Below are 26,862 nucleotides of genomic sequence, written 5' to 3'. Positions count from 1 at the left end.
TCTGCTGAGCCTCCTGCTCCGGTGTTGGTTGAGGGCGAGTTGGAGTACGTGGTGGAGAAGATCTTGGATTCTCGTCTCTCCAGGCGGAGGCTTCAGTACCTGGTCAAGTGGAAGGGCTATGGTCAGGAAGATAATTCCTGGGTGGTCGCCTCTGATGTTCATGCGGCCGATTTAGTTCGTGCCTTTCACGCCGCTCGTCCTGATCGCCCTGGTGGTCGTGGTGAGGGTTCGGTGACCCCTCACTAAGGGGGGGGGGGTACTGTTGTGATTTTGCTTTTTGCTCCCTCTAGTGGTCATTAGTGATTTGACTCTGGAGCTTCTGTCTTTTCCTATATCCTCACCTGGGCCGTTAGTTCAGGGGCGTTGCTATATAAGCTCCCTGGACCTTCAGTTCAATGCCTGGCATCGTTGAAATCAGAGCTAATCTGTTGTGCTCTTGTCCTATGATCCGGGTTCCTGTATTTCAAGCTAAGTCTGCTTTCTTGCTTTTTGCTTTTGTTTTGTTTGGTATTTTTGTCCAGCTTGTTCCAATCTGTATCCTGACCTTTGCTGGAAGCTCTAGGGGGCTGGTGTTCTCCCCCCGGACCGTTAGACGGTTCGGGGGTTCTTGAATCTCCAGCGTGGATTTTTATAGGGTTTTTGTTGACCAGATAAGTTATCTTGCTATATTCTGCTATTAGTAAGCTGGCCTCTCTTTGCTGAACCTGGTTCATTTCTGTGTTTGTCATTTCCTCTTACCTCACCGTTATTATTTGTGGGGGGCTTGTATCTTGCTTTGGGGTCCCTTTCTCTGGAGGCAAGAGAGGTCTTTGTTTTCTTCTCCTAGGGGTAGTTAGATTCTCCGGCTGGCGCGAGTCATCTAGCGATCACCGTAGGCATGATCCCCGGCTACTTCTAGTGTTGGCGTTAGGAGTAGCTATTTGGTCAACCCAGTTACCACAGCCCTATGAGCTGGATTTTTGAATCTCGCAGACTTACACGTTCCTCTGAGACCCTGTCCACTGGGGTCATAACATAGGCACCGGCGTTGGTGGGCCCCCTCCCCCATGGACACATTATGTATTCAGTAAAGGCAAATTTTCCCGTTACTGAGACAGGAGATGACTCAGGGGCGGACATACAGAGGGGCCCCTGCAGGGTGGCTAATAATGAATGCAGTCAGGCCTGTTGCTCTGACCCTGAGGCTCCAGGGGGCCCATGGTCAGATTGCCCTCATATGCGAGGAGCAATTCTGCTGCCTACAGGAGAAAATGGCAGCAGAGCGGAGCTGCAGGGAGCCTTCCTCTACTTACTGCCTGGCGCTTTCTGACACAGACGCACGGCTGGATGACATCAGCATTCAGCACACGCCTGTGTTAGAGAGTAAGAACTGCCGGCGATAATGATGCTGCGGCTGCGAGGGAACATGCGAAGAGATGAGTGGCGGTGGTTTTTTTTAACAATACATTGGGGAAATGGGGAGAAGAATGATGTGGGTGGTTGGCGAGAACAATGATTTGGATGGTGTTGAGGGCAATGATGGAGGTGGTCGGTGAGAACAATGATTGGGGTGGTTGGGGAGAACAATGATTGGGGTGGTGGACAGGGCAATGATGGGGTGGTGGAGAGAGCAATGATGAGGGTGGTGGGGGAGAACAATGATTGGTGTGGTGGAGAGGACAGTGATGGAGGTGGTGGAGAAAGTAATGATGGGGGTGGTAGAAAGGGCAATGATGGGGGTGGTGGAGAGGGCAATGATGGAGGTGGCGGAGAGGGCAATGATTAGGGTGGTAGAGAGGGCAATGATGCAGGTAGTAGAGGGCAATGATGCAGGTGGAGGAGAGGGCAATGGTGCAGGTGGTGAAGAGGGCAATGATGTGGGTGGTGGAGAGGGCAATTGTGGGAGTGGTGGAGAGGGCATTTATGGGTGTGGTGGAGAGGGCAATGATGGGGTGGTGGAGAAAGCAATAATGAAGGTGGTTGAGAGACCAATGGTGGAGGTGGTGGAGAGAGCAAGGATGGGAGTGGTGGGGGAGAACAATGATTGAGGTGGTGGAGAGGACAATGATGGGGATGATGGAGAGGGCAATGATGGGGTGGTGGAGAAGAACAATGATTGGGTTGAGAGGGCAATGATGGGGTGGTGGAATGGGCAATGTTGGGGATGGCAGAGAGGGCAATGATGGAGGTGGTGGAGAGGGCAATGATGGGGTTGCGGAGAGGGCAATGATAGGGGTGTAGAGAGGGTAATGATGGAGGTGGTGAAGAGGCCAATGATGGGGTGGTGGAGAACAATGAAGGGGGTGGTAGAGAGGGCAATGACGGAAGTGGTCAAAAGGGCAATGATGGGGTGTTGGAGAGGGCAATGATGCTATCAAGGATAATGAATGGGGGAACCCAGGACAGGGACTAAGGCTATGTGCAAACGTTCAGAATTAGCAGGAGAAAATTCTTCTGCATAGTCTATTGTGTTGGCAGGAAGACAGCTGCGTAAAATACATTTTTTTTGCAATGTTTTTGACATGCTTTTGTTGCTTATTTTCCCCACTCATTAATATGGATAAAATAAGCTGCAAGAATTGACATAATGCAGATTTTAATCTGCTGCAAATCTGCAAGGAAAACCTTGCACATTTTCCATGTGCATAGCCTTACAGTTAAGTGGGGAGAGTCAGAAAGCCTGAATAATTTATATTATTGGATGCTGGAGATTATAGTTAATGGAGGGAACAGTTCTGCTTATCACTTTATATTTTTAATGATGGGGTACATATCTGTATTCAGGGGGAGACACATGTATGCATACAATGTATGGGATCTTGTTATTTTAAGGGCTGCGATGATTATTGTGACAAGATGAGTCGTGGCTGGGAGATATCAACATGAAGGTCTGACCAGATGCAGAAGAAACAGGAGAAAGCGACTCTAATTAGGTGAGATGCTAGCGGTAAGTGCCTGGATGTAGATATTATTCTGTATTTGTTCTGTGTGACGTGGAGTGATAATGTTATCTGTAAAATCCCTTTTTCTACATTCTCACATTTGTGTGAAATGTCCGTGTGCTTCCAGATTTTTTATCAGAGGGCACACAAACTCGTAGAGTTTTAAAGGTCCATTCACACATCCGTGAAAATCACAGATCTGAGAATGAGATCTGTGAGGGTCTGAGAAAGTCCTCTTCTGATCCGATCTTGAGGACCAGAATTGGACATGCTCAACGCGTCTGCAAAAGAGCACAGCACACCGACACTTCAAACGGATACAGGAATGTAGCCTTATTATGTATAGCACAGTCCCTTAGTATATAGGGTACTCACTTTTTATGTATGGCATTGTTCTTAGTTACCTAGCTTCCTCTTTTATTACTGTATGTACAACACCGTGCCTTATTACATACCATCCTCTTTATTTACAGTATATATAATGCCGTCCCTTATTATATAGCTTCTTCTGCTGTTATGTATAGTGCTGCCTCTAACATAGTGTATTTTTGTTATTCACAGTGTCCTCTTTTATTACATAGTCCCCTCTCGTGTTAGATATAAAATGACTGCCGATGGAGCAGTCAGAGACCAGACAACCAGTCCATCAGCTCCTCCATTAGAAAAGTTTTCCCATGCTCCATTAGCCATCATTGCATTAATAATAATAATAATAATAATTTTATTTATATAGCGCCAACATATTCCGCAGCGCTTTACAACTTATAGAATTATACATCTAACAAGACAGGATGGTATGTAATAAAGAACAGGGTGCTATAAATAATCCGATATGTAAGAGATGGTGCTGTACATAACAAAAGAGGGCACTGTGTAACAAGGGATGGCAATATACCCAATAAAGGACACTATGTAAGATATATATATATGTGTGTGAGTGTGTGTGTGTGTGTGTGTGTGTGTGTGTGTGTGTGTGTGTGTGTGTGTGTGTGTGTGTGTGTGTCTATATATACACAGGTGCTTCTCACAAAATTAGAATATTATCAAAAAGTCAATTTCTTTCAGTTCTCAATACAAAAAGTGAAACTCATATATTATACAGAGTCATTACAAACAAAATGACCTATTTCAAGTGTTTATTTCTGTTAATGTTGATGATTATGGCTTACAACCAATGAAAACCCAAAAGTCGTAATCTCAGTAAATTAGAATACTTTATAACACCAGCTTGCAAAATAATTTTAAAATCCAAAATATTGGCCTACTGAAATGTATATTCAGTAAATGCACTCAATACTTGGTCCGGGCTCCTTTTGCATCAATTACTGCATCAATGCGGTTTGGCATGGAGGCGATCAGCCTGTGGTACTGCTGAGGTGTTATGGAAGCCCAGGTTGCTTTGATAGCAGCCTTCAGCTCGTCTGCATTGTTGGATCTGGTGTCTTTCATCTTCCTCTTGACAATACTCCATAGATTCTCTATGGGGTTAAGGTCAGGCGAGTTTGTTGGCCAATCAAGCACAGTGATACTGTTGTATTTAAACCAGGTACTAGTACTTTTGCCAGTGTGGACAGGTCCCCAGTCCTGCTGGAGAATGAGGGAAGCATGAAGTGCTCTAAAATTTCTTGGTAGACGGCTGCGCTGACCTTGGTCTTGATAAAACACAGTGGACCTACACCAGCAGATGAAATGGCTCCCCAAACCATCACTTATTGTGTAAACTTCACACTAGACCTCAAGCATGTTGGATTGAGGCCTCTCCACTGTTCCTTCAGACTCTGAGACCTTGATTTCTAAATGAAATGCAAAATTTACTTTAATCTGAAAACAACATCTTGGAACACTGAGCAACAGTCCAGTTATTTTACTCCTTGATCCAGGTAAGACGCTTCTGGCGTTGTTTATGGGTCATGAGCGGCTTGACACAAGGAATGCGACACTTCTATCTCATGTCCTGAATACGTCTGTGTGTAGTGGCTCTTGAAGCAATGACTCCAGCAGCAGTCCACTCCTTGTGAATCTCTTCCAAGTTTTTGAATGTCCTTTTCTTAACAATCCTTTCAAGGCTGCGGTTATCTCTGTTGCTTGTGCACCTTTTTCTACCACACTTTTTCCTTCCACTCGACTTTCCATTAAAATACTTGGATACAGCACTCTGTGAACAGCCAGCTTCTTTAGTAATGACCTTTTGTGGCTTGCCCTCCTTGTGGTGTTTGTCAATGACTGCTTTCTGGTCAACTGTCAAGTCAGAGCCTACTGAAACTAAGGGACCTTTTTAAACGCTTAGGAAGCCTTTGCAGGTGTTTTTTGTTAATCATTCTAATTTACTGAGATAATGACTTTTGGGTTTTCATTGGCTGTAAGTCATAATCATCAACATTAACAGAAACAAACACTTGAAATAGATCACTCTGTTTGTAATGACTCTATATAATATATGAGTTTCGCTTTTTGTATTGAAGAACTGAAATAAAATAACTTTTTGATGATATTCTAATTTTGTGAGAATCACATGTGTGTGTACATATATATATATATGTGTGTATATATATCTTAATATATACTTACCATGTAATGTCTTCACATCCTGCTCCATCCAGATGTGTTCTGATCCCAGAATTCCAAGCAGCGGAAGTTCACCAACCGCCATATTGGGACACCCAAGTGATGGGTGTCTCAATATGGAAACTGCTGGTGGTACCAGCCTCTTGCGCAGTACCACCAACGGAACACCGTCGCACCACACACATGCATACACATACACTGTATATGCCGTACTCAGCACACATACACACTGTATACGCCGTATGCAACACACACACACACACTGTATACGCCGTACGCAGCACACACACACACTGTATACCCCGTATGCACCACACACACACTGTATACGCCGTACGCAGCCTCTTGCGCGGTACCACCAGCTGAACACCGTCGCAAACACGCAACCACTGGGATCAGCCGAATGATTCACTGACCACCGCCATCTTTGTACAGGAGGAGAGCATGCACAGTTTTAATGTGACCGCGGCTATCTGTCTGCACAAGGATGGTGGCAGTCTGATCTCCTGCTCCTATGCAAATTCCACCCAGGCGCAGTGAATCATTCGGCTGATCACGGCGGCAGATGCCCGACATGTCTACAGGCAGAGGAAGACGGTCAAATTAAAGGAGTTTTCCCACGAACGAAAGTTCATCTTAAAAATTGTCTGTGTCTGACGGTGTACGGAGCATACCACATCCCCTTGGCAGGGGAGGAAGCAAAAGACAATACTGACATACAGCAGGGGATGACAGAGGATTCATTTTGTCAGGTAAAATATTTCACTGACTGTTTTTAAACAATATTTACCTCACAAAAGGGAAAGAGAGAGTGGGTAGGTGGGTGAGCACATGGGGGGAGAGATTCTCAACGCTGCAAACCCTGCCCCCATCGTGACATTACCGCCCTCCCGATGCGATGGCATCGGGCCTCCATCTAGTATATATATATATATATATATATATATATATACATATATATATATATATATATATATATATATATATATACACACATATACTGTACATATCTAATATATAAAGCTGAATGTGTGTATGTATGTATGTATGTATGTGTGTATGTCCGGGATTGGCATCTGAACCGTCGCAGCTACAGCCACAAAATTTTGCACAGTCACACGTCTGGACCCCGAGAGCGTCATAGGCAATGTTGTGAGGTGAAATTTTAACCCCGCGCTTTCCAATTCACCAAACAATTTTGCCCCTATCTACATAATGGGGAAAAAGTGAAAGGAAAAGTGTTGGAGGCGTCGCAGCTACAGGCACAAAATTTTGCACAGTCACACGTCTGGACCCCGAGAGCGTCATAGGCTATGTTGTGAGGTGAAATTTTAACCCCGCGCTTTCCAATTCACCAAACAATTTTGCCCCTATCTACATAATGGGGAAAAAATGAAAGGAAAAGTGTTGGAGGCAAATTAACAGCTGCCAGATGTGAACAAGGGGGACTTAAAGAATGAGAGCGATGGCGCCAAAGAGTATATACTGTACAGTTGCTAAGGTGGGGCCCCGACATGGGATAATCACCACACCACCACGGGGATATGAACACACACACAAAATGCGCCACACACTACCACGTGCTCGAACACATATACCACCCTCAGCACACATTTCACCACACATACACCAACCTCGCCACATAAAAGTTGAAACACACAAGTCGCCGCTCAAAACACGCCACGTGCAAAACTCTCCACATGCAAAACTCGCCACACGTGCAAAACTCACCTCATGGAAAACTCGCCACACGCAAAACTTGCACACGCGGAAAAATTGCCACATGCACAAAAGTTGCAACACATGCAAAAGTTGCCTCACACAAAACTTGCACATACTCAAAAGGCACCACACATAAAACTCGCCACGTGCAAAACTCGCCATGCGCAAAACTTGCTGCACACAACTTGCTAAACTCACCTGTCACATGCAACTCGACACACAAAAAGTTGCTACACGCATGTCGCCACACAAAACTCATCTCACAAAAGTCGCTACATGCATGTCGCCACATGCAACTCAACACACACAACTTGACACACGTAACCCGCCATAAAACACACACAAGTCTGGTATTATCCTTCAAAAATAAAAATCTGATTAATAAGCAGACAAACTACAAGAGCAACAAATGTACCATATAGGAATCCGGCAGCTCTCAGTCACATGACCAGTCTATTATGTGTATGTGTGAGCTAATATATACTGCCAGGGGGGAGGGCTTCCTGTTGGCTGGGGATTTATCAGGCTGCCAATTTAGCTTACAAATACTGAGGTAAAAATACTGACCAAATAACGTGTGAACGAGGTCTAATACAGGAGAAGATGACATACAGATATATACTATATACAGGAGGAGATGACACAAAGGTATATACTATTTACAGGGGAGATGACACACAGGTATATACTATATACAGGAGGAGATGACACACAGATATATACTATATACAGGAGAGATGACACACAGGTACAGTGCCTACAAGTAGTATTCAACCCCCTGCAGATTTAGCAGGTTTACACATTTGGAATTAACTTGGCATTGTGACATTTGGACTGTAGATCAGCCTGGAAGTGTGAAATGCACTGCAGCAAAAAAGAATGTTATTTCTTTGTTTATTTTTTTTTTAAATTGTGAAAAGTCTTTTCAGAGGGTCATTTATTATTCAACCCCTCAACCCACCGGAATTCTGTTTGGTTCCCCTAAAGTATTAAGAAGTAGTTCAGGCACAAAGAACAATGAGCTTCACATGTTTGGATTAATTATCTCTTTTTCCAGCCTTTTCTGACTATTTAAGACCCTCCCCAAACTTGTGAACAGCACTCATACATGATCAACATGGGAAAGATAAAGGAGCATTCCAAGGCCATCAGAGACAAGATCGTGGAGGGTCACAAGGCTGGCAAGGGGTACAAAACCCTTTCCAAGCAGTTGGGCCTATCTGTCTCCACTGTTGGGAGCATCATCCGGAAGTGGAAGGCTTATGGAACTGCTGTTAGCCTTCCACGGCCTGGACAGCCTTTGAAAGTTTCCTCCCGTGCCGAGGCCAGGCTTGTCCGAAGAGTCAAGGCTAACCCAAGGACAACAAGGAAGGAGCTCCGGGAAGATCTCATGGCAGTGGGGACATTGGTTTCAGTCAATACCATAAGTAACGTACTCCACCGCAATGGTCTCCGTTCCAGATGAGCCCGTAAGGTACCTTTACTTTCAAAGCGTCATGTCAAGGCTCGTCTACAGTTTGCTCATGATCACTTGGAGGACTCTGAGACTGACTGGTTCAAGGTTCTCTGGTCTGATGAGACCAAGATCGAGATCTTTGGTGCCAACCACACACGTGACATTTGGAGACTGGATGGCACTGCATACGACCCCAAGAATACCATCCCTACAGTCAAGCATGGTGGTGGCAGCATCATGCTGTGGGGCTGTTTCTCAGGCAAGGGGTCTGGCCATCTGATCCACATCCATGGGAAGATGGATAGCACGGCCTACCTGGAGATTTTGGCCAAGAACCTCCGCTCCTCCATCAAGGATCTTAAGATGGGTCGTCATTTCATCTTCCAACAAGACAATGACCCAAAGCACACAGCCAAGAAAACCAAGGCCTGGTTCAAGAGGCAAAAAATCAAGGTGTTGCAGTGGCCTAGTCAGTCTGCTGACCTTAACCCAATTGAAAACTTGTGGAAGGAGCTCAAGATTAAAGTCCACATGAGACACCCAAAGAACCTAGATAACTTGGAGAAGATCTGCATGGAGGAGTGGGCCAAGATAACTCCAGAGACCTGTGCCGGCCTGATCTGGTCTTATAAAAGACGATTATTAGCTGTAATTGCAAACAAAGGTTATTCCACAAAATATTAAACCTAGGGGTTGAATAATAATTGACCCACACTTTTATGTTTAAAATTTATAAAAATTTAACTGAGCAACAAAACTTTTTGGTTTGTAAGATTTATGCATCTGTTAATAAATCCTGCTCTTGTTTGAAGTTTGAAGGCTCTAACTTATTTGCATCTTATTAAACCTGCTAAATCTGCAGGGGGTTGAATACTACTTGTAGGCACTGTATATACTACATAGAGGAGGAGATGACATACAGGTACATACTACATACAGGAGGAGATGACATACAGGTATATACTATATTCAGGAGGAGATGACACACAGGTATATACTATATACAGGAGCAGATTACCTACAGGTATATAGTATATACAGGAGGAGATGACATACAGGTATATGCTATGTATAGGAGGAGATGACATACAGGTATATACTATATACAGGAGGAGATGACACACAGATATATACTATATATAGGTGAGATGACACACAGGTATATACTATATACAGGAGGAGATTACATACAGGTATATACTATATACAGGGGAGATGACACACAGCAGGTATATACTATATACAGGGGAGATGATATACAGGTATATACTATATACAGGAGATGACATACAGGTGTATACTATATATAAGGGAGATGACAAACATGTATATACTGAGGTGAAAATGAGAGGTGTGAGGTGAAAATGAAAAGGTGTGAGTGCAAAATGAGAGGAGTGAGGGAAAATAGTGGAGTGATCGGAAAATGACAGATGTGAGGTCATAATGACAAGTGTTAGGGGGGAATGAGAGGAGTGAGGGGGAAAATAAGAGGAGTGAGAGGGAAAATGAGAGGTGTGAGGGAGAAAATGAGAGATGTGAGGGGGAAAATGAAAGATGTGATGGGGAAAATGAGAGGCGTGATGGGAAAATAAGAGAAGTGAGGTGCTATAACTAACCACAGATATTTACTATGCCCAGGCAACGCCGGGCTCTTCAGCTAGTATATATATATATCTGTAGTTTTGGTCACCATAAAAGGCAGTGTCCGCCCCTGACATGATTGCTGGTGTTTTTTGAACTCTAAGGATCTGCTTCAAATGGTAGTTACAGTTCTCCAGAGAACTTTATGAGCACCAACTGTCATCTCCTATCTCAGTAATGGGAAAATCTGTCTTCACTGAAAACAGATTTTACCTACAGTTGTGCTCAAAAGTTTACATACCCCGGCAGAATTTTTGCTTTTTTTGCCTTTTTCAGAGAATATGAATGGTAACACCAAAACATTTTCTCCACTCATGGTTAGTTGTTGGGTCAAGCCATTTATTGTCGAACTACTGTGTTTTCTCTTTTTAAATCATAATGACAACCCAAAACATCCAAATGACCCTGATCAAAAGTGCACATACCCTGGTGATTTTGGCCTGATAACTTGCACAGAAGTTGACACAAATGGGTTTGAAAGGCTACTAGTGGTAACATCCTCACCTGTGACCTGTTTGCTTGTAATCAGTGTGTGCATAAAAGCTGAGTGAGTTTCTGGTATCCAGACAGACTCTTGCATCTTTCATCCAGCCACTGACATTTCTGGATTGTGAGTGATGGGGAAAGCAAAAGAATTGTCATCGGATCTACATGAAAAGGTAGTTGAACTGTATAAAACATGAAAGGGATACAAAAAGATATCCAAGGAATTGATAATGCCAGTCAGCAGTGTTCAAACTGATTAACAAATGGAAAATCAGGGGCTCTGTAAAAACAGAAGAAAGCCATTCCTGCACAAATGTCACAAAGTATCTCACCTACAATATGCAAAACGGCACAGAGACAAGCCTCAAAACTTCTGGAGCAAGGCAATTTGAAGTGATGAGACCAAAATTGAACTTTTTAGCCACAACTATAAACGTTACATTTGGAGAGAGGTCAACAAGGCCTATGATGAAATGTACACCATTCCTACTGTAAAGCACGGAGGTGGATCGCTGATGTTTTTTGGATGTGTGAGCTACAAATGCACAAGAAACTAGGCCAAAGTTGAAGGAAAGATGATTACAGCATGCTATCAGCAAATACTGGAGGCAAATTTGCACTCATCAGCCCGGAAGCTGCACATGGGACGCACTTGGACGTTCCAACATGACAACAATCCAAAATACAAGGCCAAGTCGACCTGTCATTGGCTACAGCAGAACAAAGTCATTGAGCCACTCTGGGGAGACCTCAAGCGCTCAGTTCATGCTTGATAGCCCACGAATTTACAGGAACTGGAGGCTTTTTGCCAAGAAGAGTGGGCAGCTTTACCATCTGAGAAAATAAAGAACCTCATCCACAACTATCACAAAAGACATCAAGCTTTTATTGATGTTAGAGGGGGCAATACACGGTATTAAGAAATGGGGTATGTGAACTTTTGATCAGGGTCATTTGGATGTTTTGGGTTGTCATTATGATTTAAAAAGAGAAAACACCGTAGTTTGACAATAAATGGCTTCACCCAACCACTAACCGTGAGTGGAGAAAAAGTTTTGGTGTTATCATTCATATTTCCTGAAAAAAGGCCAAGAAAGCAAAAATTCTGCTGGGGTATGTAAACTTTTGAGCACAGCTGTATGAGTTAAGAATTTTGAGACTGAATGATCAGTCCAGTAGGAGAAAGAAACTGATTTCCCTGATAAGATATATTACAAAAGTTTCTTTGTGTACTGTTGATTTATGAGAAAAACAAAGTAAATAACTGTTGGTTACTCTTTAAAGGAACCTTATCACAGATCTGATATGTCAATCAAGTGGACTTGATTACAGTGCGGAAATGAAGTTTAGCCCCAATGTCTGTGCTGTGCCAACTAGTGATGAGCGAGTATACTCGTTATTCGGTTTTCTCCAAGCATGCTCAGGTGGTCTCCGAGTATTTTGGCATGCTCGGAGATTTAGTTTTTGTTGCTGCAGCTGCATGATTTGCGACTGCTAGACAGCTTGAATACATGTGGGGGTTTGCCTGTTTGTTAGGGAATTCCCACATATATTCAGCCTGTCTAGCAGCCGCAAATCATGCAGCCTCCGCGACAAAAACTAAATCTCCGAGCACGCCAAAATACTCGGAGACCACCCGAGCATGCTCGGAGAAACAAGTATACTCGCTCATCACTAGTGTCAACCCATCTAGATGACTGGGTATTGAGAATATAACATTTATTATATGGTTTCTATGTAGCATGTTATTTTCAACATATATACAATTTAAAATGTAATTAAAAACCCACCTGTACTGCGCTGCCAGTGGTGACAGGTCTCATTCAGTACTAATACTGTAGTTTCTTTTGATTCATGATCCAGAAACATACTAAAATAAACATAGTAAAGAGAATTATTGCACTGTATGTGTAAATGAAGCATAAATCTAGCTTTTTAATCAGAGATTAACCAAAACATTAAACTTCTACATTGACTTTAATCTCCTCTTCAGTCCAGTTGTAGCAGCTATGTTTCTGTATTAACCAACCCTGCTGTCACCATATCCTCATAGGGTATTAAAAACACACACACGCCCATGTATATAAACACAATGGGACATGCACAGTACCCTCTCAAAAACTCGAGTAAATACTGCCACTTTTTCCACACTGATATCCGCTCAGGATATGTTGCAATCTGAGAAACTGAACACTCCCGTTGCGTTGTCATCCCTGTTTGCACAGGCTGTTCATAGGGACATTCTGTGATCTTTCTGGAAGCAGCAGCTGATGTTCCCACTGTGTCTATTGTGCTACTTTGAGAACATTTTAGAATCTGTGTATGAATATGTGAATATAAATGTATTTTTTGTAATTGTAACATATATAGTATTTTGACAGTCATCTAAAATACATGCTTATTAATACATAATAAGGAATGTAAGCTGTACAAATTATATGAAAAACACATTGGTCAAAAAGAGGTTGTGACTTTCATGATTATTATTATTATTTATTTATATAGCACCATTAATTCCATGGTGCTGTACATGAGAAAGGGGTTATGTACAGAGTTATAGATACCGTTTACATTAAACAAATTTACAATGATAGACTGGTACAGAGGGAAGAGGACTCTGTCCTTGCAGACTTACATTCTGCGGGATAATGGGGAAGAGACAGAAGGTCGGGGGTGCGGCAGCTCTGGTGGTAGTGAGGCGGCAGCTCTGGTGGTGGTGAGGCAGCAGCTCTGGTGGTGGTGAGGCGGCAGCTCGGGTGGTGGTGAGGCGGCAGCTCGGGTGGTGGTGAGGCGGCAGCTCGGGTGGTGGTGAGGCAGCAGAATGGTTATTGCAGGTTGTAGGCTTTCCTGAAGAGATGGGTTTTCAGGTTCCGTCTGAAGGATCCGAGGGTGTTGGATAATCGGACGTGTTGAGGCGTGGTATTCCAGAGGATGGGGGATATTCGAGAGAAATCTTGGAGGCGGTTTTGTGAGGAACGAATAAGTATGAAGGAGAGTAGAAGGTCTTGGGAGGATCGAAGATTACTAAGATTGATAAGCTGTCATGTGAGCACATGAGGAATAACACCATATCTGTGACTTGTATGCTGCATTTTTACTTTCCAGACTCGATGTCAATCTATTCTGTCTTCCATACACTGCACATACAATATTAGGAATTCATGATCTCTTGTAACTATGCAGCACATGTTCAGAAATAGCAGCGTTATGTAGCAGTACTAAATAATGAACCTATGATCAAATACTGGGGTGAGAAAAAACACTCACTAGAAAGCTGCAGCACGATCTGTCTGTGTCTTTCTATGTCATTTCTCTTTCTCCGCTCTTCATTTCCCCTCTATCCTATCCTCTCCATAAACTTGGGCAATGGTAATCTGTGAGCTCACATTCCTCTGATGTTTTATAAATGTTTTTCAAAGTGACTGCTAAGTTCAGGAGGTTGGGGAGCCAAAGAAGTGGCTTATAAATTGAGAAAGAAGCATATTTCTCTAGTAAGATTAACAACAGCTCTTATAATTGCTGATACTAATGATTTATGCAAGGTTTGTGCCTGGCCTACAGTTGCCAAAGGCAATAGTGCAACCATATCGTGAATATAATATATATTGGACATTTAAATTGAAGAAAAAGTTCTTAATCTTTTAACTCTTAAAATTTCAGATTGATTTTGAGAGATTTTTTGTATTACTATGATGGCAATGGCTATATTTAAAGGTGGTCCCAAATTAAATAAAATGTTATGCCTAAATCTCTATTTAATGTCATAATCTAATCTTTTTTCTGATATACTGTAATTAATAATGTCCTATCCTTACTTCACTATTGTCTCTAACCACTTTGCTTTGTTTTTACTATTTCATTTGTGATGATGCTCCATTTGACAATCCCTGTGTCTCTATGGGCCCCTTCACACTGGTCGATTCTGCTACGATTACGACGCATTTGCGTCATATTCGACATCGCAGTACGAGCTCGTAGCCAGCGGTCACACTCTACGATGTTAACGCTTTTTCTGACGTAGTTGCGATGTGAACGTCACGCGTCGCAATCGTACGCTACCCTTCACACCGCCATAGTCCTACGACTCCGAGCGTGACGTATTACCAGCATGGGCGTGCTAAAACGTCACGCCCAATCAGGAGACAGGTATGCGGAAGCCCAACCCACGTAGTCGCATTACGAGCTCGTATGACCGCCGTCACATACTACGATTTCGACCGCCACAGCGAGACATTTACGACGAAAGAAAGTTCTGCTCTTTCTTTCACATCGTACGATGCTGGGCTGCGTCGCAAATCGTAACGCCATGTCACACTTTGCAACCTCGGAACGAGGACGGATAAACGTCACAAATCGAACGCTCGTTCAGACTTTGATTGCACAGTGTGAAGGGGCCCTATGTTAAAATACTTAATTGAGTCATCATCAGAGGGCAGCCTCTGCACTCACCCTTAAGGAAGCTTAATCAATGATGTCCAATTCAGAGGCTGGGCTAGTCCCTGCTCTACCGAGCATGTGTCGATTGTCAATTTGATGGATGCTCAGTAGGATCTTGCCATTGCACTGTTCTTCTCAGTGCACAGTAGCAATGCACTCTTTCACCAGCCCTGATCTGAAATAATGAGCTGACAAAAGAGCGCACTGTCACTGCACATTGTAAGAAGAGAAAGAGCTATCAGGGACTACAGCCACCCCAGCTAAGTGACTTCACAGTGCACAGTGACAAAATCATACTGAGCATATGTCAGATTTGACAAACAGTGCATGCTCAGTAGATCAGGGACTAGCCCAGCCCCTGAAACTGATATCACTGATGATGCTTCATTTTAGGGTGGGGACAGAGGCTGGGACAGTGATGGCAACCTATGCCCCTTGATGATGACTTGTTTGTGCATCCCAGCATACACTAGGTATTTTTATACAAAGCATCATAAAAAAGGAAGTAGTACAAAATAAAAAATAAAGCCGTTAAATAGAGTAGCGAGGGAAGGACTGGGAATTTTTTATTAAAGTATATTAGAAAAATGATAAGACTATGACGTTAAAAAAAGATTTGGATTAAAATAAAGTTCAGTTCTGGGCATCCCTTTATGCATCTGCTAAGATAAAATCACAGTCAGATAAAGTGGATGGAGCAATCATAAGACTGCTTATCTGGTACATCACATGGACCCCTATCAGTTTCTTCAGTAGAGGAGTCGAAGCTAAATGGAAAATGAGGATTAAAATAACAATTCCATACCCTATCCTACTAAGAGTTTATAGCAAAGGCTCACAGAAAGTGGAAGATCTTTATGAGATTTATTTGCCATTGGAAGTAGGCATAGTTGTCAAGATAAAAAAGAAAAGGTTATTGCTCACAATGGTGGTTGTCTTGAGGGAAGCAGAAAATATTGGAAATTAGCAATAACTGAGTGACTTTTTTACATATATATTATATAGATATATATATTTTTTATAATATATTACAACTATACATGTTATGTTCTCCAAAATGCTTTAAGCCTTTTCATAATATATTTTCAATGTTGTATATTTATATAAATAAATAAATGATAGTTCTATATATGTTCTTCTATATCTTTTTATATGCTAGTTTAATAAAGGAATATCTGTCACTTCAACTGAGCCAAACCATGAATAAGGCTCGTCCTCGATACATAGTTGACCGATCTACGTACTCTCTTGACCTTTTTAATGAAGAATATGAGAAGAAAAATCGCAGCTACCCAGTGGGTGGAAAAGCAAGGAAATTGTTCAGGTAATATCTAAATTATTAATATTATATATATAATATAGGTCTTTACTGAAACTTTAAAGTGGTACTACATTAGGTTTTGCATTCAAACATTTTGAATAATTTAAAAATTTGCTCCTGGGTCAAGTGATCTCCAGTCTGACTACCAGTACAGTCCTTGTCCCTCTATATGCAGTTGAAGATATCAATTCTGCATTATAACAGAACAGTAATATAGTAATTCATATAATAATTAGTTTCAGTTCAAAAGCTTTCCTGACTCACATTGCCTGTCCATGCCATTGTGTGTGCAAAATATCCAGTGTATCCTGTGATATGTAATTTTAACTTGCCTCCTCCGCCTTCTGCTTGTAAAGCTTACAAGGAGAAACCTATAACAAGCAGAAGGCATAGGATCGGGAGAGTAACTATAATAGGTGCAGGAGCCGGGAGCCTATGAGGATAAAAAATTTCCTTTGGTACATGTGAAAATACTATTGCTATTAATGACATGCAACAATTTGGGCCCATGTTGGATATTTTGCATTGTGGTTCACAAGCTTCAAGTTTCACCACTGCAGGTGAGACAGGCTAAAGTTCCATCACTGAGACTCTGAGAGCCAGCTAAGGTACAAAATACACATAAGATGAGCCTGAATCTTTATTTGGCAAATAGCTATCTTCATTGGTTCCCTAATTAAAATACATGCTATGATCAGCCAAATATGATATTGCACAATAGGATATTAAGTTATTGCCAGACTCCCATGGCAGCAATCCTCTCTAGAAGTAAAAAATCATCACATGACAGGTGCTGGCACCTCTTATTCTCAGGGTCCTTTTGGCTAGTTACTAGGAGAAGCACCTCCTGTGACATACAATGGCTTATGAAAGTATTCCCCCCTCCCTTGGCATTTTTCCTGTTTTGCTAACTGGAATTTCTCTGTGGTTTTTCTTTTTGAGGATTTGCAACAGTCCATGTATAGAACATGTTTACTACTGAGAACATTTGGTTTTCTTTTTATTGTGAAGCAAACAACAATAGGACAAAATAACTGAAAACTTCAGTGTGCATAACTCTTCACCCTGCTAAAGTTGGTACTTTGTAGAGCTTCCTTTTGCTGCAATTACAGCTGTAGGTTACTTTGGATATGTCTCTATGAGTTTTCCACATCTTGCCACTGGGATTTTTGCCCATTCTTCAAGGGAAAACTGCTCCAACTCCTTCAAGTTAGATGGTTTCCTCTAGCGAACAGTCTTTCAAGTCTGGCCACAGGTTCTCTATTGGACTAAGGTACGGTTTATTGTGGTCATATGGACAGACACTTTAGTCTCTGCTTAGTAACTCAGCAGCACTCTCAGGGTTACCTTTGGTGTCTGTGCTACCTCTCTGATTAATGCCCTCCTTGTCTGGGCTGGGAGTTTTGGTGGCCGATCCTCTCTTGGCAGGTTTGTTGTAGTACCAGGTTCTTTGCATTTGATAATGAATTTGATTTTTATTTGGGGGATCACCAGAGATTGGGATATTTTTTTTATAACCCAACCCTGACTTGTACTTCTCAACAACTTTGTCCCTAGCCTGTTTAGAGATCTCCTTGGTCTTCATGGTGGTGTTTAGTTAGTGGTGCCTTTTGCTTAATGCTGTTGCAGCCTCTGTGGCCTTTCAGAAATGGTATGCATATGCTCACAGACCATGTGACACTTAGATTGCACATAGGTTGACTTCCTTTCACTAAGTATGTGACTTCTGAAGGTAATTGCTTGCATCAGAAAAAACAAGCGCCCGCCTATCCAGCATTGCGCAGCCGGACGAGACACTGTGGATGGTGGGACACGAACAGCTATCTACCACATTTAGGGTAGGCGCTAATTACCGCATATACCTGTGTCATTTACGGACTAGTAAGGGGTGGTTCTCTCGTTTTTTCCATTGTGGCCTCTCGTGCACATCAGGCATTTATCTTTATTTTATAAGAACAATATCCAGCTTAATGACTCAAGCAGGGAACTAACCAATTAAACAGTCCCATCAGTTCATTCCTAATGGAGACTCCTTGGACACACATTTTTTCCCCCAAGCGCGGTATCACATGTTGTAGCATTGAAGTATATTTGTTTACAGAATTGGCACATATTCTGTTCTGATTCCAGCAGCTGGGGACTGTCCTGCTTTCTTTACTAAACCCCCCTGGGGTAGTCAGCCTGCCAAGTGGTGAGCGCCAGTGTGACTCAGTATCTGTTATTATACTTAATAAGTCACTCTCCGCAAGGAGAAGCGATACTTCTTGGATCCCGGTTAGACGCCTCTCACTCAGCCAAACCAAATTACCACTTTGCACTGACGACAGGCAGTACTCCGAAACACTGTCTGCAAATTGAGATTCTGGTTTAGCTATTATCCTAAGTCATGTGACAAGGCTCATTAAAGTCATGTGACTGTTAGGATTCCTACTTCCAATAGGTGGCACTAGAGTTCTAGTCCTCTTCCTCTCTGAAGAGACAATTTGCATACCATTCCAATAAAATTTTGAATACAACTTGTCCTGCGCATCTGCTGTCCTTACAGACACATATAGAGGCATAGTGCATTATTGTAGATAAATATTTTAGTACTGAGGCTGCCTGTAACATTACAGAACTTGAAGATGCAACATATTCTTAGAAGGATATTTTACAATAAAAGTGTACTTGCAGGGCCCTGGTGCAAAATCTTTAACAAGATGCCCCTCCTGTCATGGGTAATTTAGAATATCGGTTTCTTCTTACTGGATATTATGGAGTTTGGGGTTTCCTCAAGCCCTTGGCAACTAGGGCCCAGGTACAAATGGTATTACAGAGTGTCATTTCTTCACATTAAAGTGATATTCAGGCAAAGTACAAAGATTGAGGGGGAGTGTAACATTGGGAATCCTAACAGTATGCAACTAGCACACCTGAGGACACGTGTTGACAGTTGAAACGCTCAGAGGGAAATCAATACAATATGTATACATGTCTTCAGAATTGCCATAGTTTTACTCCATCATGTTTAATGCTTTGCTCAGAAAACCCCTTCAGTTACTGATTTATGCAAAGAAACATGCTTTTTTATGCATTGTATTAGCTTTAAACTTTTAAGGAATTTAAAAAAAAATTCTTATATTATTCTGAATTTATATGTTTCTTTCAGCTGGACGCCGGCCAAATTCAAAGCTCTTATTTTCAGTTTATTTCCTATACTTACTTGGGTGCCCAAATATAAAATAAAAGAATATGCTCTCCCAGACGTGCTCGGAGGTATCAGCGCTGGCACCATTCAGGTCCCACAAGGTTAGCTGGTTCTTTAATTTCCAAAAAGCATATGGCTTATCTTCTAATAGTTAAAAACAGAACATGTCGGTTTGTTCTTTCCATTTTGATTGCAGGAATGGCTTTTGCCCTTCTTGCTAACCTCCCGCCTGTGAATGGACTGTACTCTTCCTTCTATCCCCTTGTGATCTACTTCTTCTTGGGAGGTGTTCCACAGATGGTACCAGGTAAGGAATTCTAGTAGATCTTTGGTATACGAGGCATGATTTTCTGTCATTCCCTGTAACCCCAAACTCTTAATTCATTATAGGAACGTTTGCTGTCATTAGTATAATAGTGGGAAATGTGTGTATGCAGCTGGCTCCAGAGTCCGATTATCAGAAACTGAATGAGACCACAAATGCCACCATAACCGACACTGAGAAGATGAATCAGGCAAGGCTGCAGGTTTCAGCAACACTGGCATGTCTGACCGCAATCATACAGGTCAGTATAATCTCACTTAGAGCACAAGAAGTGCCACTTATAGGATCTGGATAGGTAAAAGTTTATTAAGTTATTATTTAGTAGGTCAATAATTACAATATAAGCCATTGTCTATAATAATTCCTTTTGTCCTCCATTTAAGATTGCCCTGGGCTTTGTGCAGTTTGGCTTCGTTGCCATATATTTATCTGAATCCTTCATCCGTGGTTTTATGACAGCAGCTGGCTTGCAAATTCTCATATCTGTGCTTAAGTATATATTTGGGATCACAGTGCCACCATACAGTGGTCCCCTGGCTATTATTTATGTAAGTATTTCTACCTAACCTCCGCTTTAAACTGACAGATTAGCCTATCCATAAAAATAACCCATTCCACTTGCTCATTGTAGACCTTCATAGACATCTGCAAGAAACTTCCACATACCAACGTGGCATCCTTGATCTTTGCTTTGGTCAGCATAGTGCTGCTCATCGTCGTCAAAGAGCTGAACCTTAAATACATGCATAAGATTCGCTTTCCTATTCCCATGGAGATCATCATAGTATGTATCCTTTCTTTATCAATTAATCTAAATATATTGGGGCATATTTATCAAGCTAAATGAGACAAGTTTCTAGAGTAACTTCCCCCACCAAAAAAAAAATAAAAAAAAAATAAACATGACTTCATGAAATGGAGAAAGATTGTCACCGAACACCATTTCCCAAGATTGTAATACACATTTCTGGCACAAAATAATAGGTGGTGAAAACTTAGTATAGACAACCGTAACATTTGACAAACAGCATGAACCACTTTGATAAATTTGGCACAGTTTTAACAAATCTAAGACTGATATAATTGATAAATATGTCCAATTTTGTTTATTTTATTTTCCACTATCATAGTATCTCAAGATAAATTGCCTTTTTTTTTCTTCCAGGTCATAATTGCTACCACTGTCTCTGGCAATTTTAACCTTCCTGACAGATATCACATGAATATAGTCGGACAGATACCTTTAGGGTAAGTAGTTAAATGAACTTTGAACAGGTATTTTTGTGAAATCACTTTCTCTATACCCGATTTACTCTGTGGTGTCGCATTAGAGGGACATTGCCATATAATTTAAGGGGGTGAAATAAGCATAAGACAGGTCATAAATATTGGATTGGTGGGTGTCCGTCACTCAGGACACTCATAGGTCATTTATTATTCGCTCCGGATGTAAACACCTTGAATTGATCTGCAATGCATAGATCCATTCAACATGCAGCAGCCGCAGCAGGGTACTGCAGAGCAGTTCCTATTCTTTCAATAGGAGCCATTCTTCAGTAGCCCACAGCAGCTGTTACACAATTAATGGAGCAGCACTTTGAAACTATGTTCAAAATGTTTACATCCGGTTACGCTGGGGAAAATAGCAACTGACAGCATGACTGAAAGCCAGGGGCTCCCAGGAGAAATAATGTTTAGTTTCTATCGGGTGCCGCATTTTCAGGACTGGGGCACCTTCATAACTCTGTTGACCTGCAGACTAAATCAAATTACTGTAAATGTTAATTAAATTGTACGACCTGCCAGGTTACCTTTAAATAACATATGAAAAACATGCATTATATAATATTATTGTTTGTCTTATCTTTTTTTAAGGTTTTTCCTTTTTGTTTAATATTTTGATCACCTTCACATACAGTGACTTAAAAAAGTATTTACACACTTCAACTTTTCTGCATTTTTTCACATTATATCCACAAACGTAAATGTATTTTATTGGGATTTTATGTGACATACCAACACAAAGTAGCAAGTGTTTGTGAAGTGCAAAGGAAATGATACATGGTTTTCTAAATATTTTAAAAATATAAATTTGAAAATAGTGATGTGCATTTGTATTTAGCCCCGTGTAGTCTAAATAATATCCTGAGTGACCAGCTGCCTCTAGAAGTCACATAATTATCATATTGAGTCCACCTGTGTGTAATTTATTCTCAGTATAACTACAGCTCTTCTGTGAAGGCCTCGGAGATTTGTTTGGGAATATTGGGGATCAAACCGCATCATGAAAAGGAAAAAACACACACGACAGGTCAGGGATAAAGTTGTGGAGAAGAGTAAGGTTGGAGTCACACTTAACTTATAAAAATTGGTCCAATTTTGACAGCCGAGAATCGCACAAATGTTCCCCGAACAGTGATCCGTGTGTAATCCCTTTGCAATGCGAGGATGCGATTTCCTTGCATCTAGTAACAGTGTGACATCCGTATGGCATCTGTATGCAATGCGATTTTAACATGAGCTTTTACTTACAGCAATTCTCTCTATGTAAAAGCTCATGTTAAAATCGCATTGTAAAACAAAACTGTAAACATCATTATAAAACCAAATAATCTTCAAAAGATATATATATATACAGTATAGATGTATATATATAGGTAGATAGATTAAAAGCCGGCAAATGGTCTGCCGTGTACAGTATAGAATAGAATAGGTTAGAATAGAATAGATATATACACATACAGTATGTATATACAGTACAGACCAAAAGTTTGGACACACCTTCTCATTTAAAGATTTTTCTGTATTTTCATGACTATGAAAATTGTACATTCACACTGAAGGCATCAAAACTATGAATTAACACGTGTGGAATTATATACTTAACAAAAAAGTATGAAACAACTGAAATTATGTCTTATATTCTAGGTTCTTTAAAGTAGCCACCTTTTGCTTTGATGACTGCTTTGCACACTCTTGGCATTCTCTTGATGAGCTTCAAGAGGTAGTCACCGAGAATGGTCTTCTTCAACAATCTTGAAGGAGTTCCCAGAGATGCTTAGCACTCTCGCTGTGACCACTGGGTCGCTGTGACCAGTTGGGTACCGCAGGGGTCGGTATTGGGACCTGTTCTCTTCAACATATTCATTAATGATCTGGTAGAAGGTTTACACAGTAAAATATTGATATTTGCAGATGATACAAAACTATGTAAAGCAGTTAATACAAGAGAAGATAGTATTCTGCTACAGATGGATCTGGATAAGTTGGAAACTTGGGCTGAAAGGTGGCAGATGAGGTTTAACAATGATAAATGTAAGGTTATACACATGGGAAGAAGGAATCAATATCACCATTACACACTGAACGGGAAACCACTGGGTAAATCTGACAGGGAGAAGGACTTGGGGATCCTAGTTAATGATAAACTTACCTGGAGCAGCCAGTGCCAGGCAGCAGCTGCCAAGGCAAACAGGATCATGGGGTGCATTAAAAGAGGTCTGGATACACATGATGAGAGCATTATACTGCCTCTGTACAAATCCCTAGTTAGACCGCACATGGAGTACTGTGTCCAGTTTTGGGCACCGGTGCTCAGGAAGGATATAATGGAACTAGAGAGAGTACAAAGGAGGGCAACAAAATTAATAAAGGGGATGGGAGAACTACAATACCCAGATAGATTAGCGAAATTAGGATTATTTAGTCTAGAAAAAAGACGACTGAGGGGCGATCTAATAACCATGTATAAGTATATAAGGGGACAATACAAATATCTCGCTGAGGATCTGTTTATACCAAGGAAGGTGACGGGCACAAGGGGGCATTCTTTGCGTCTGGAGGAGAGAAGGTTTTTCCACCAACATAGAAGAGGATTCTTTACTGTTAGGGCAGTGAGAATCTGGAATTGCTTGCCTGAGGAGGTGGTGATGGCGAACTCAGTCGAGGGGTTCAAGAGAGGCCTGGATGTCTTCCTGGAGCAGAACAATATTGTATCATACAATTATTAGGTTCTGTAGAAGGACGTAGATCTGGGGATTTATTATGATGGAATATAGGCTGAACTGGATGGACAAATGTCTTTTTTCGGCCTTACTAACTATGTTACTATGTTACTTGTTGGCCCTTTTGCCTTCACTCTACGGTCCAGCTCACCCCAAACCATCTCAATTGGGTTCAGGTCTGGTGACTGTGGAGGCCAGGTCATCTGGCGTAGCAACCCATCACACTCCTTCTTGATCAAATAGCCCTTACGCAGCCTAGAGGTGTGTTTAGGGTCATTATCCTGTTGAAAAATAAATGATTGTCCAAATAAACGCAAACCAGATGGAATAGCATGCCACTGCAAGATGCTTTGGTAGCCATGCTGGTTCAGTATGCCTTCAATTTTGAATAAATCCCCAACAGTGTCACCAGCAAAGCACCCCAACACCATCAAACCTTCTACTCAATTCTTCACAGTGGGAACCAGGCATGTAGAGTCCATCTGTTCACCTTTTCTGCGTTGCACAAAGACAAGGTGGTTGGAACCAAATATCTCAAATTTGGACTCATCAGACCAAAGCACAGATTTCCACTGGTCTAATGTCCATTCCTTGTGTTCTTTAGCCCAAACAAGTCTCCTCTTAACAGTTGTTGTAGAGATGTGTCTGATGCTAGAACTCTGTGTGGCATTGACCTGGTCTCTAATCTGAGCTGCTGCTAACCTGTGATTTCTGAGGCTGGTGACTCGGATAAACTTATAATCAGAAGCAGAGGTGACTCTTGGTCTTCTTTTCCTGGGGCGGTCCTCATGTGAGCCAGTTTCTTTGTAGCGCTTGATGGTTTTTGCCACTGCACTTGGGGACACTTTCAAAGTTTTCCCAATTTTTCAGACTGACTGACCTTCATTTCTTAAAATAATGATGGCCACTCGTTTTTCTTTACTTAGCTGCTTTTTTCTTGCCATAATACAAATTCTAACAGTCTATTCAGTAGGACTATCAGCTGTGTATCCACCAGACTTCTGCACAACACAACTGATGGTCCAAACCCCATTTATAAGGCAAGAAATCCCACTTATTAAACCTGACAGGGAACACCTGTGAAGTGAAAACCATTCCCAGTGACTACCTCTTGAAGCTCATCAAGAGAATGCCAAGAGTGTGCAAAGCAGTCATCAAAGCAAATCACCTCCAGGCTGTGAAAGGGCTATTTGACCAAGAAGGAGTGTGATGGGGTGCTACGCCAGATGACCTGGCCTCCACAGTCACCAGACCTGAACCCAATCGAGATGGTTTGGGGTGAGCTGGACCGCAGAGTGAAGGCAAAAGAGCCAACAAGTGCTAAGCATCTCTGGGGGGAACTCCTTCAAGATTGTTGGAAGACCATTCCCGGTGACTACCTCTTGAAGCTCATCAAGAGAATGCCAAGAGTGTGCAAAGCAGTCATCAAAGCAAAAGGTTGCTACTTTGAAGAACCTAGAATATAAGACATAATTTCAGTTGTTTCACACTTTTTTGTTAAGTATATAATTCCACATGTGTTAATTCATAGTTTTGATGCCTTCAGTGTGAATGTACAATTTTCATAGTCATGAAAATACAGAAAAATCTTTAAATGAAGGTGTGTCCAAACTTTTGGTCTGTACTATATATATATATATATATATATATATATATATATATATATATATATATTTATATATATTTATATATGGAGCGCCCCCACACCGCCGCAGGGCCGAGGGGATACCCGGAGCCGGGCCTCTAGTTCTCAGTCTCGGGGTTGTCACGGTGGCTAGACCCGGTCCGTGGCCCTGTCCGTCAGTGGGGGACGTCCGGTGTAATAGGTGGTAGTAATGATAGCGGTGGAGCGGTGCAGTTGTGGGGTGTAAGTCGCGGTAAATAACGAGGACACCAGGTTGCAGTCTCTTTACCTCTTTACTGGAGATCTCTGAGTCCTCAGTCCAGAACACGGTTCACCAGGCTACGCAAGTCCGGCCGGTCCAATGGCACCTCCAGAGTTCTCCTCTCAGGTGGAAATCTGTGCCTTCCTTCTAGCGCTATGTGTTGTAGTCCTTCCCTGCTGTGCTTACGGAAAGTAACCCCACAACGGTTGTGTCTGTTTCTTAAGTTCCCTCACAACTCGATTTGATGTTCCTCTGCAATCCACCCCTTCCCTGTATTCAGGTTGGAATGGCACCCGTTTGTCAGGTAGGCCTGGAGTTCTTCCGGGACCCTAGAGTCGCCCCTCTCCCGCAATTGCCCCCCAAGACTTCATAGGTGATATGTGGTAGACAGCCCGCCTGAGACCGACTGTCCTGCCGCTGTTTGGAGTATGGCTTGAAGCTGTATTCTAATCCACTCCCTCGGCGTTCCGGCCACCGGTATTGCGCCTCAGCAGGGTGCTGCCTCTTTCAGCACAACCCCTGCTGGTATTCTCCTTCTGCTTGATCTCGTTTCTCACTCAGCACAATCTGTCTCGCTTCTAGTCCTTTCCTTGAGTCCCGCCGCTTCCAGGAGCCTGCGCGGACCCGTTACGTTCTTTCAATGCCAAGCCTCTGCCAGGATCCCACCCCTGGCAGAGACCCTACAGTCTCTCCCTTCACAACACCCCCTGCCACAGGGTGTTGCTCCGTTCAATCCCGTCAGCGTTCTCTTCTAACTTCCTGCCTGACCCCCAGTTTACCCACTATGGTGGGGAGTGTGTTATGACCCCAATGGCGAGGGTCTCAGAGGAACGTGGAAGTCTGCAGAATACAAAAATCCAGCTCATAGGGCAGTGGTAACTGGGTTGACCATATAACTACTCCTAACGCCA

General features: G+C 42.2%; 1 protein-coding gene across 2 annotated transcripts in view; it reads left to right on the top strand.

Moving 5' to 3' along the window:
* Nucleotides 1–26,862, top strand: part of SLC26A9 (solute carrier family 26 member 9) — a 233,432-nt gene that overhangs the window by 157,407 nt on the left and 49,163 nt on the right. For both annotated transcript variants that reach the window (XM_077295144.1, XM_077295143.1), the window contains exons 2-8: nucleotides 16,388–16,552; nucleotides 19,698–19,837; nucleotides 19,933–20,043; nucleotides 20,127–20,302; nucleotides 20,445–20,609; nucleotides 20,693–20,845; nucleotides 21,227–21,309. In XM_077295144.1, the coding sequence (XP_077151259.1) occupies nucleotides 16,428–16,552; nucleotides 19,698–19,837; nucleotides 19,933–20,043; nucleotides 20,127–20,302; nucleotides 20,445–20,609; nucleotides 20,693–20,845; nucleotides 21,227–21,309 (953 nt within the window). In that variant the 5' untranslated portion in view covers nucleotides 16,388–16,427. The remainder of the gene's footprint in view (nucleotides 1–16,387; nucleotides 16,553–19,697; nucleotides 19,838–19,932; nucleotides 20,044–20,126; nucleotides 20,303–20,444; nucleotides 20,610–20,692; nucleotides 20,846–21,226; nucleotides 21,310–26,862) is intronic.

Source organism: Ranitomeya variabilis, chromosome 3, assembly GCF_051348905.1.
Source record: "Ranitomeya variabilis isolate aRanVar5 chromosome 3, aRanVar5.hap1, whole genome shotgun sequence".
Taxonomy (NCBI): Eukaryota; Metazoa; Chordata; class Amphibia; order Anura; family Dendrobatidae; genus Ranitomeya; species Ranitomeya variabilis.
Note: the sequence above shows the minus strand (reverse complement) of the source record. Positions and strands in the feature narration are given on the sequence as shown.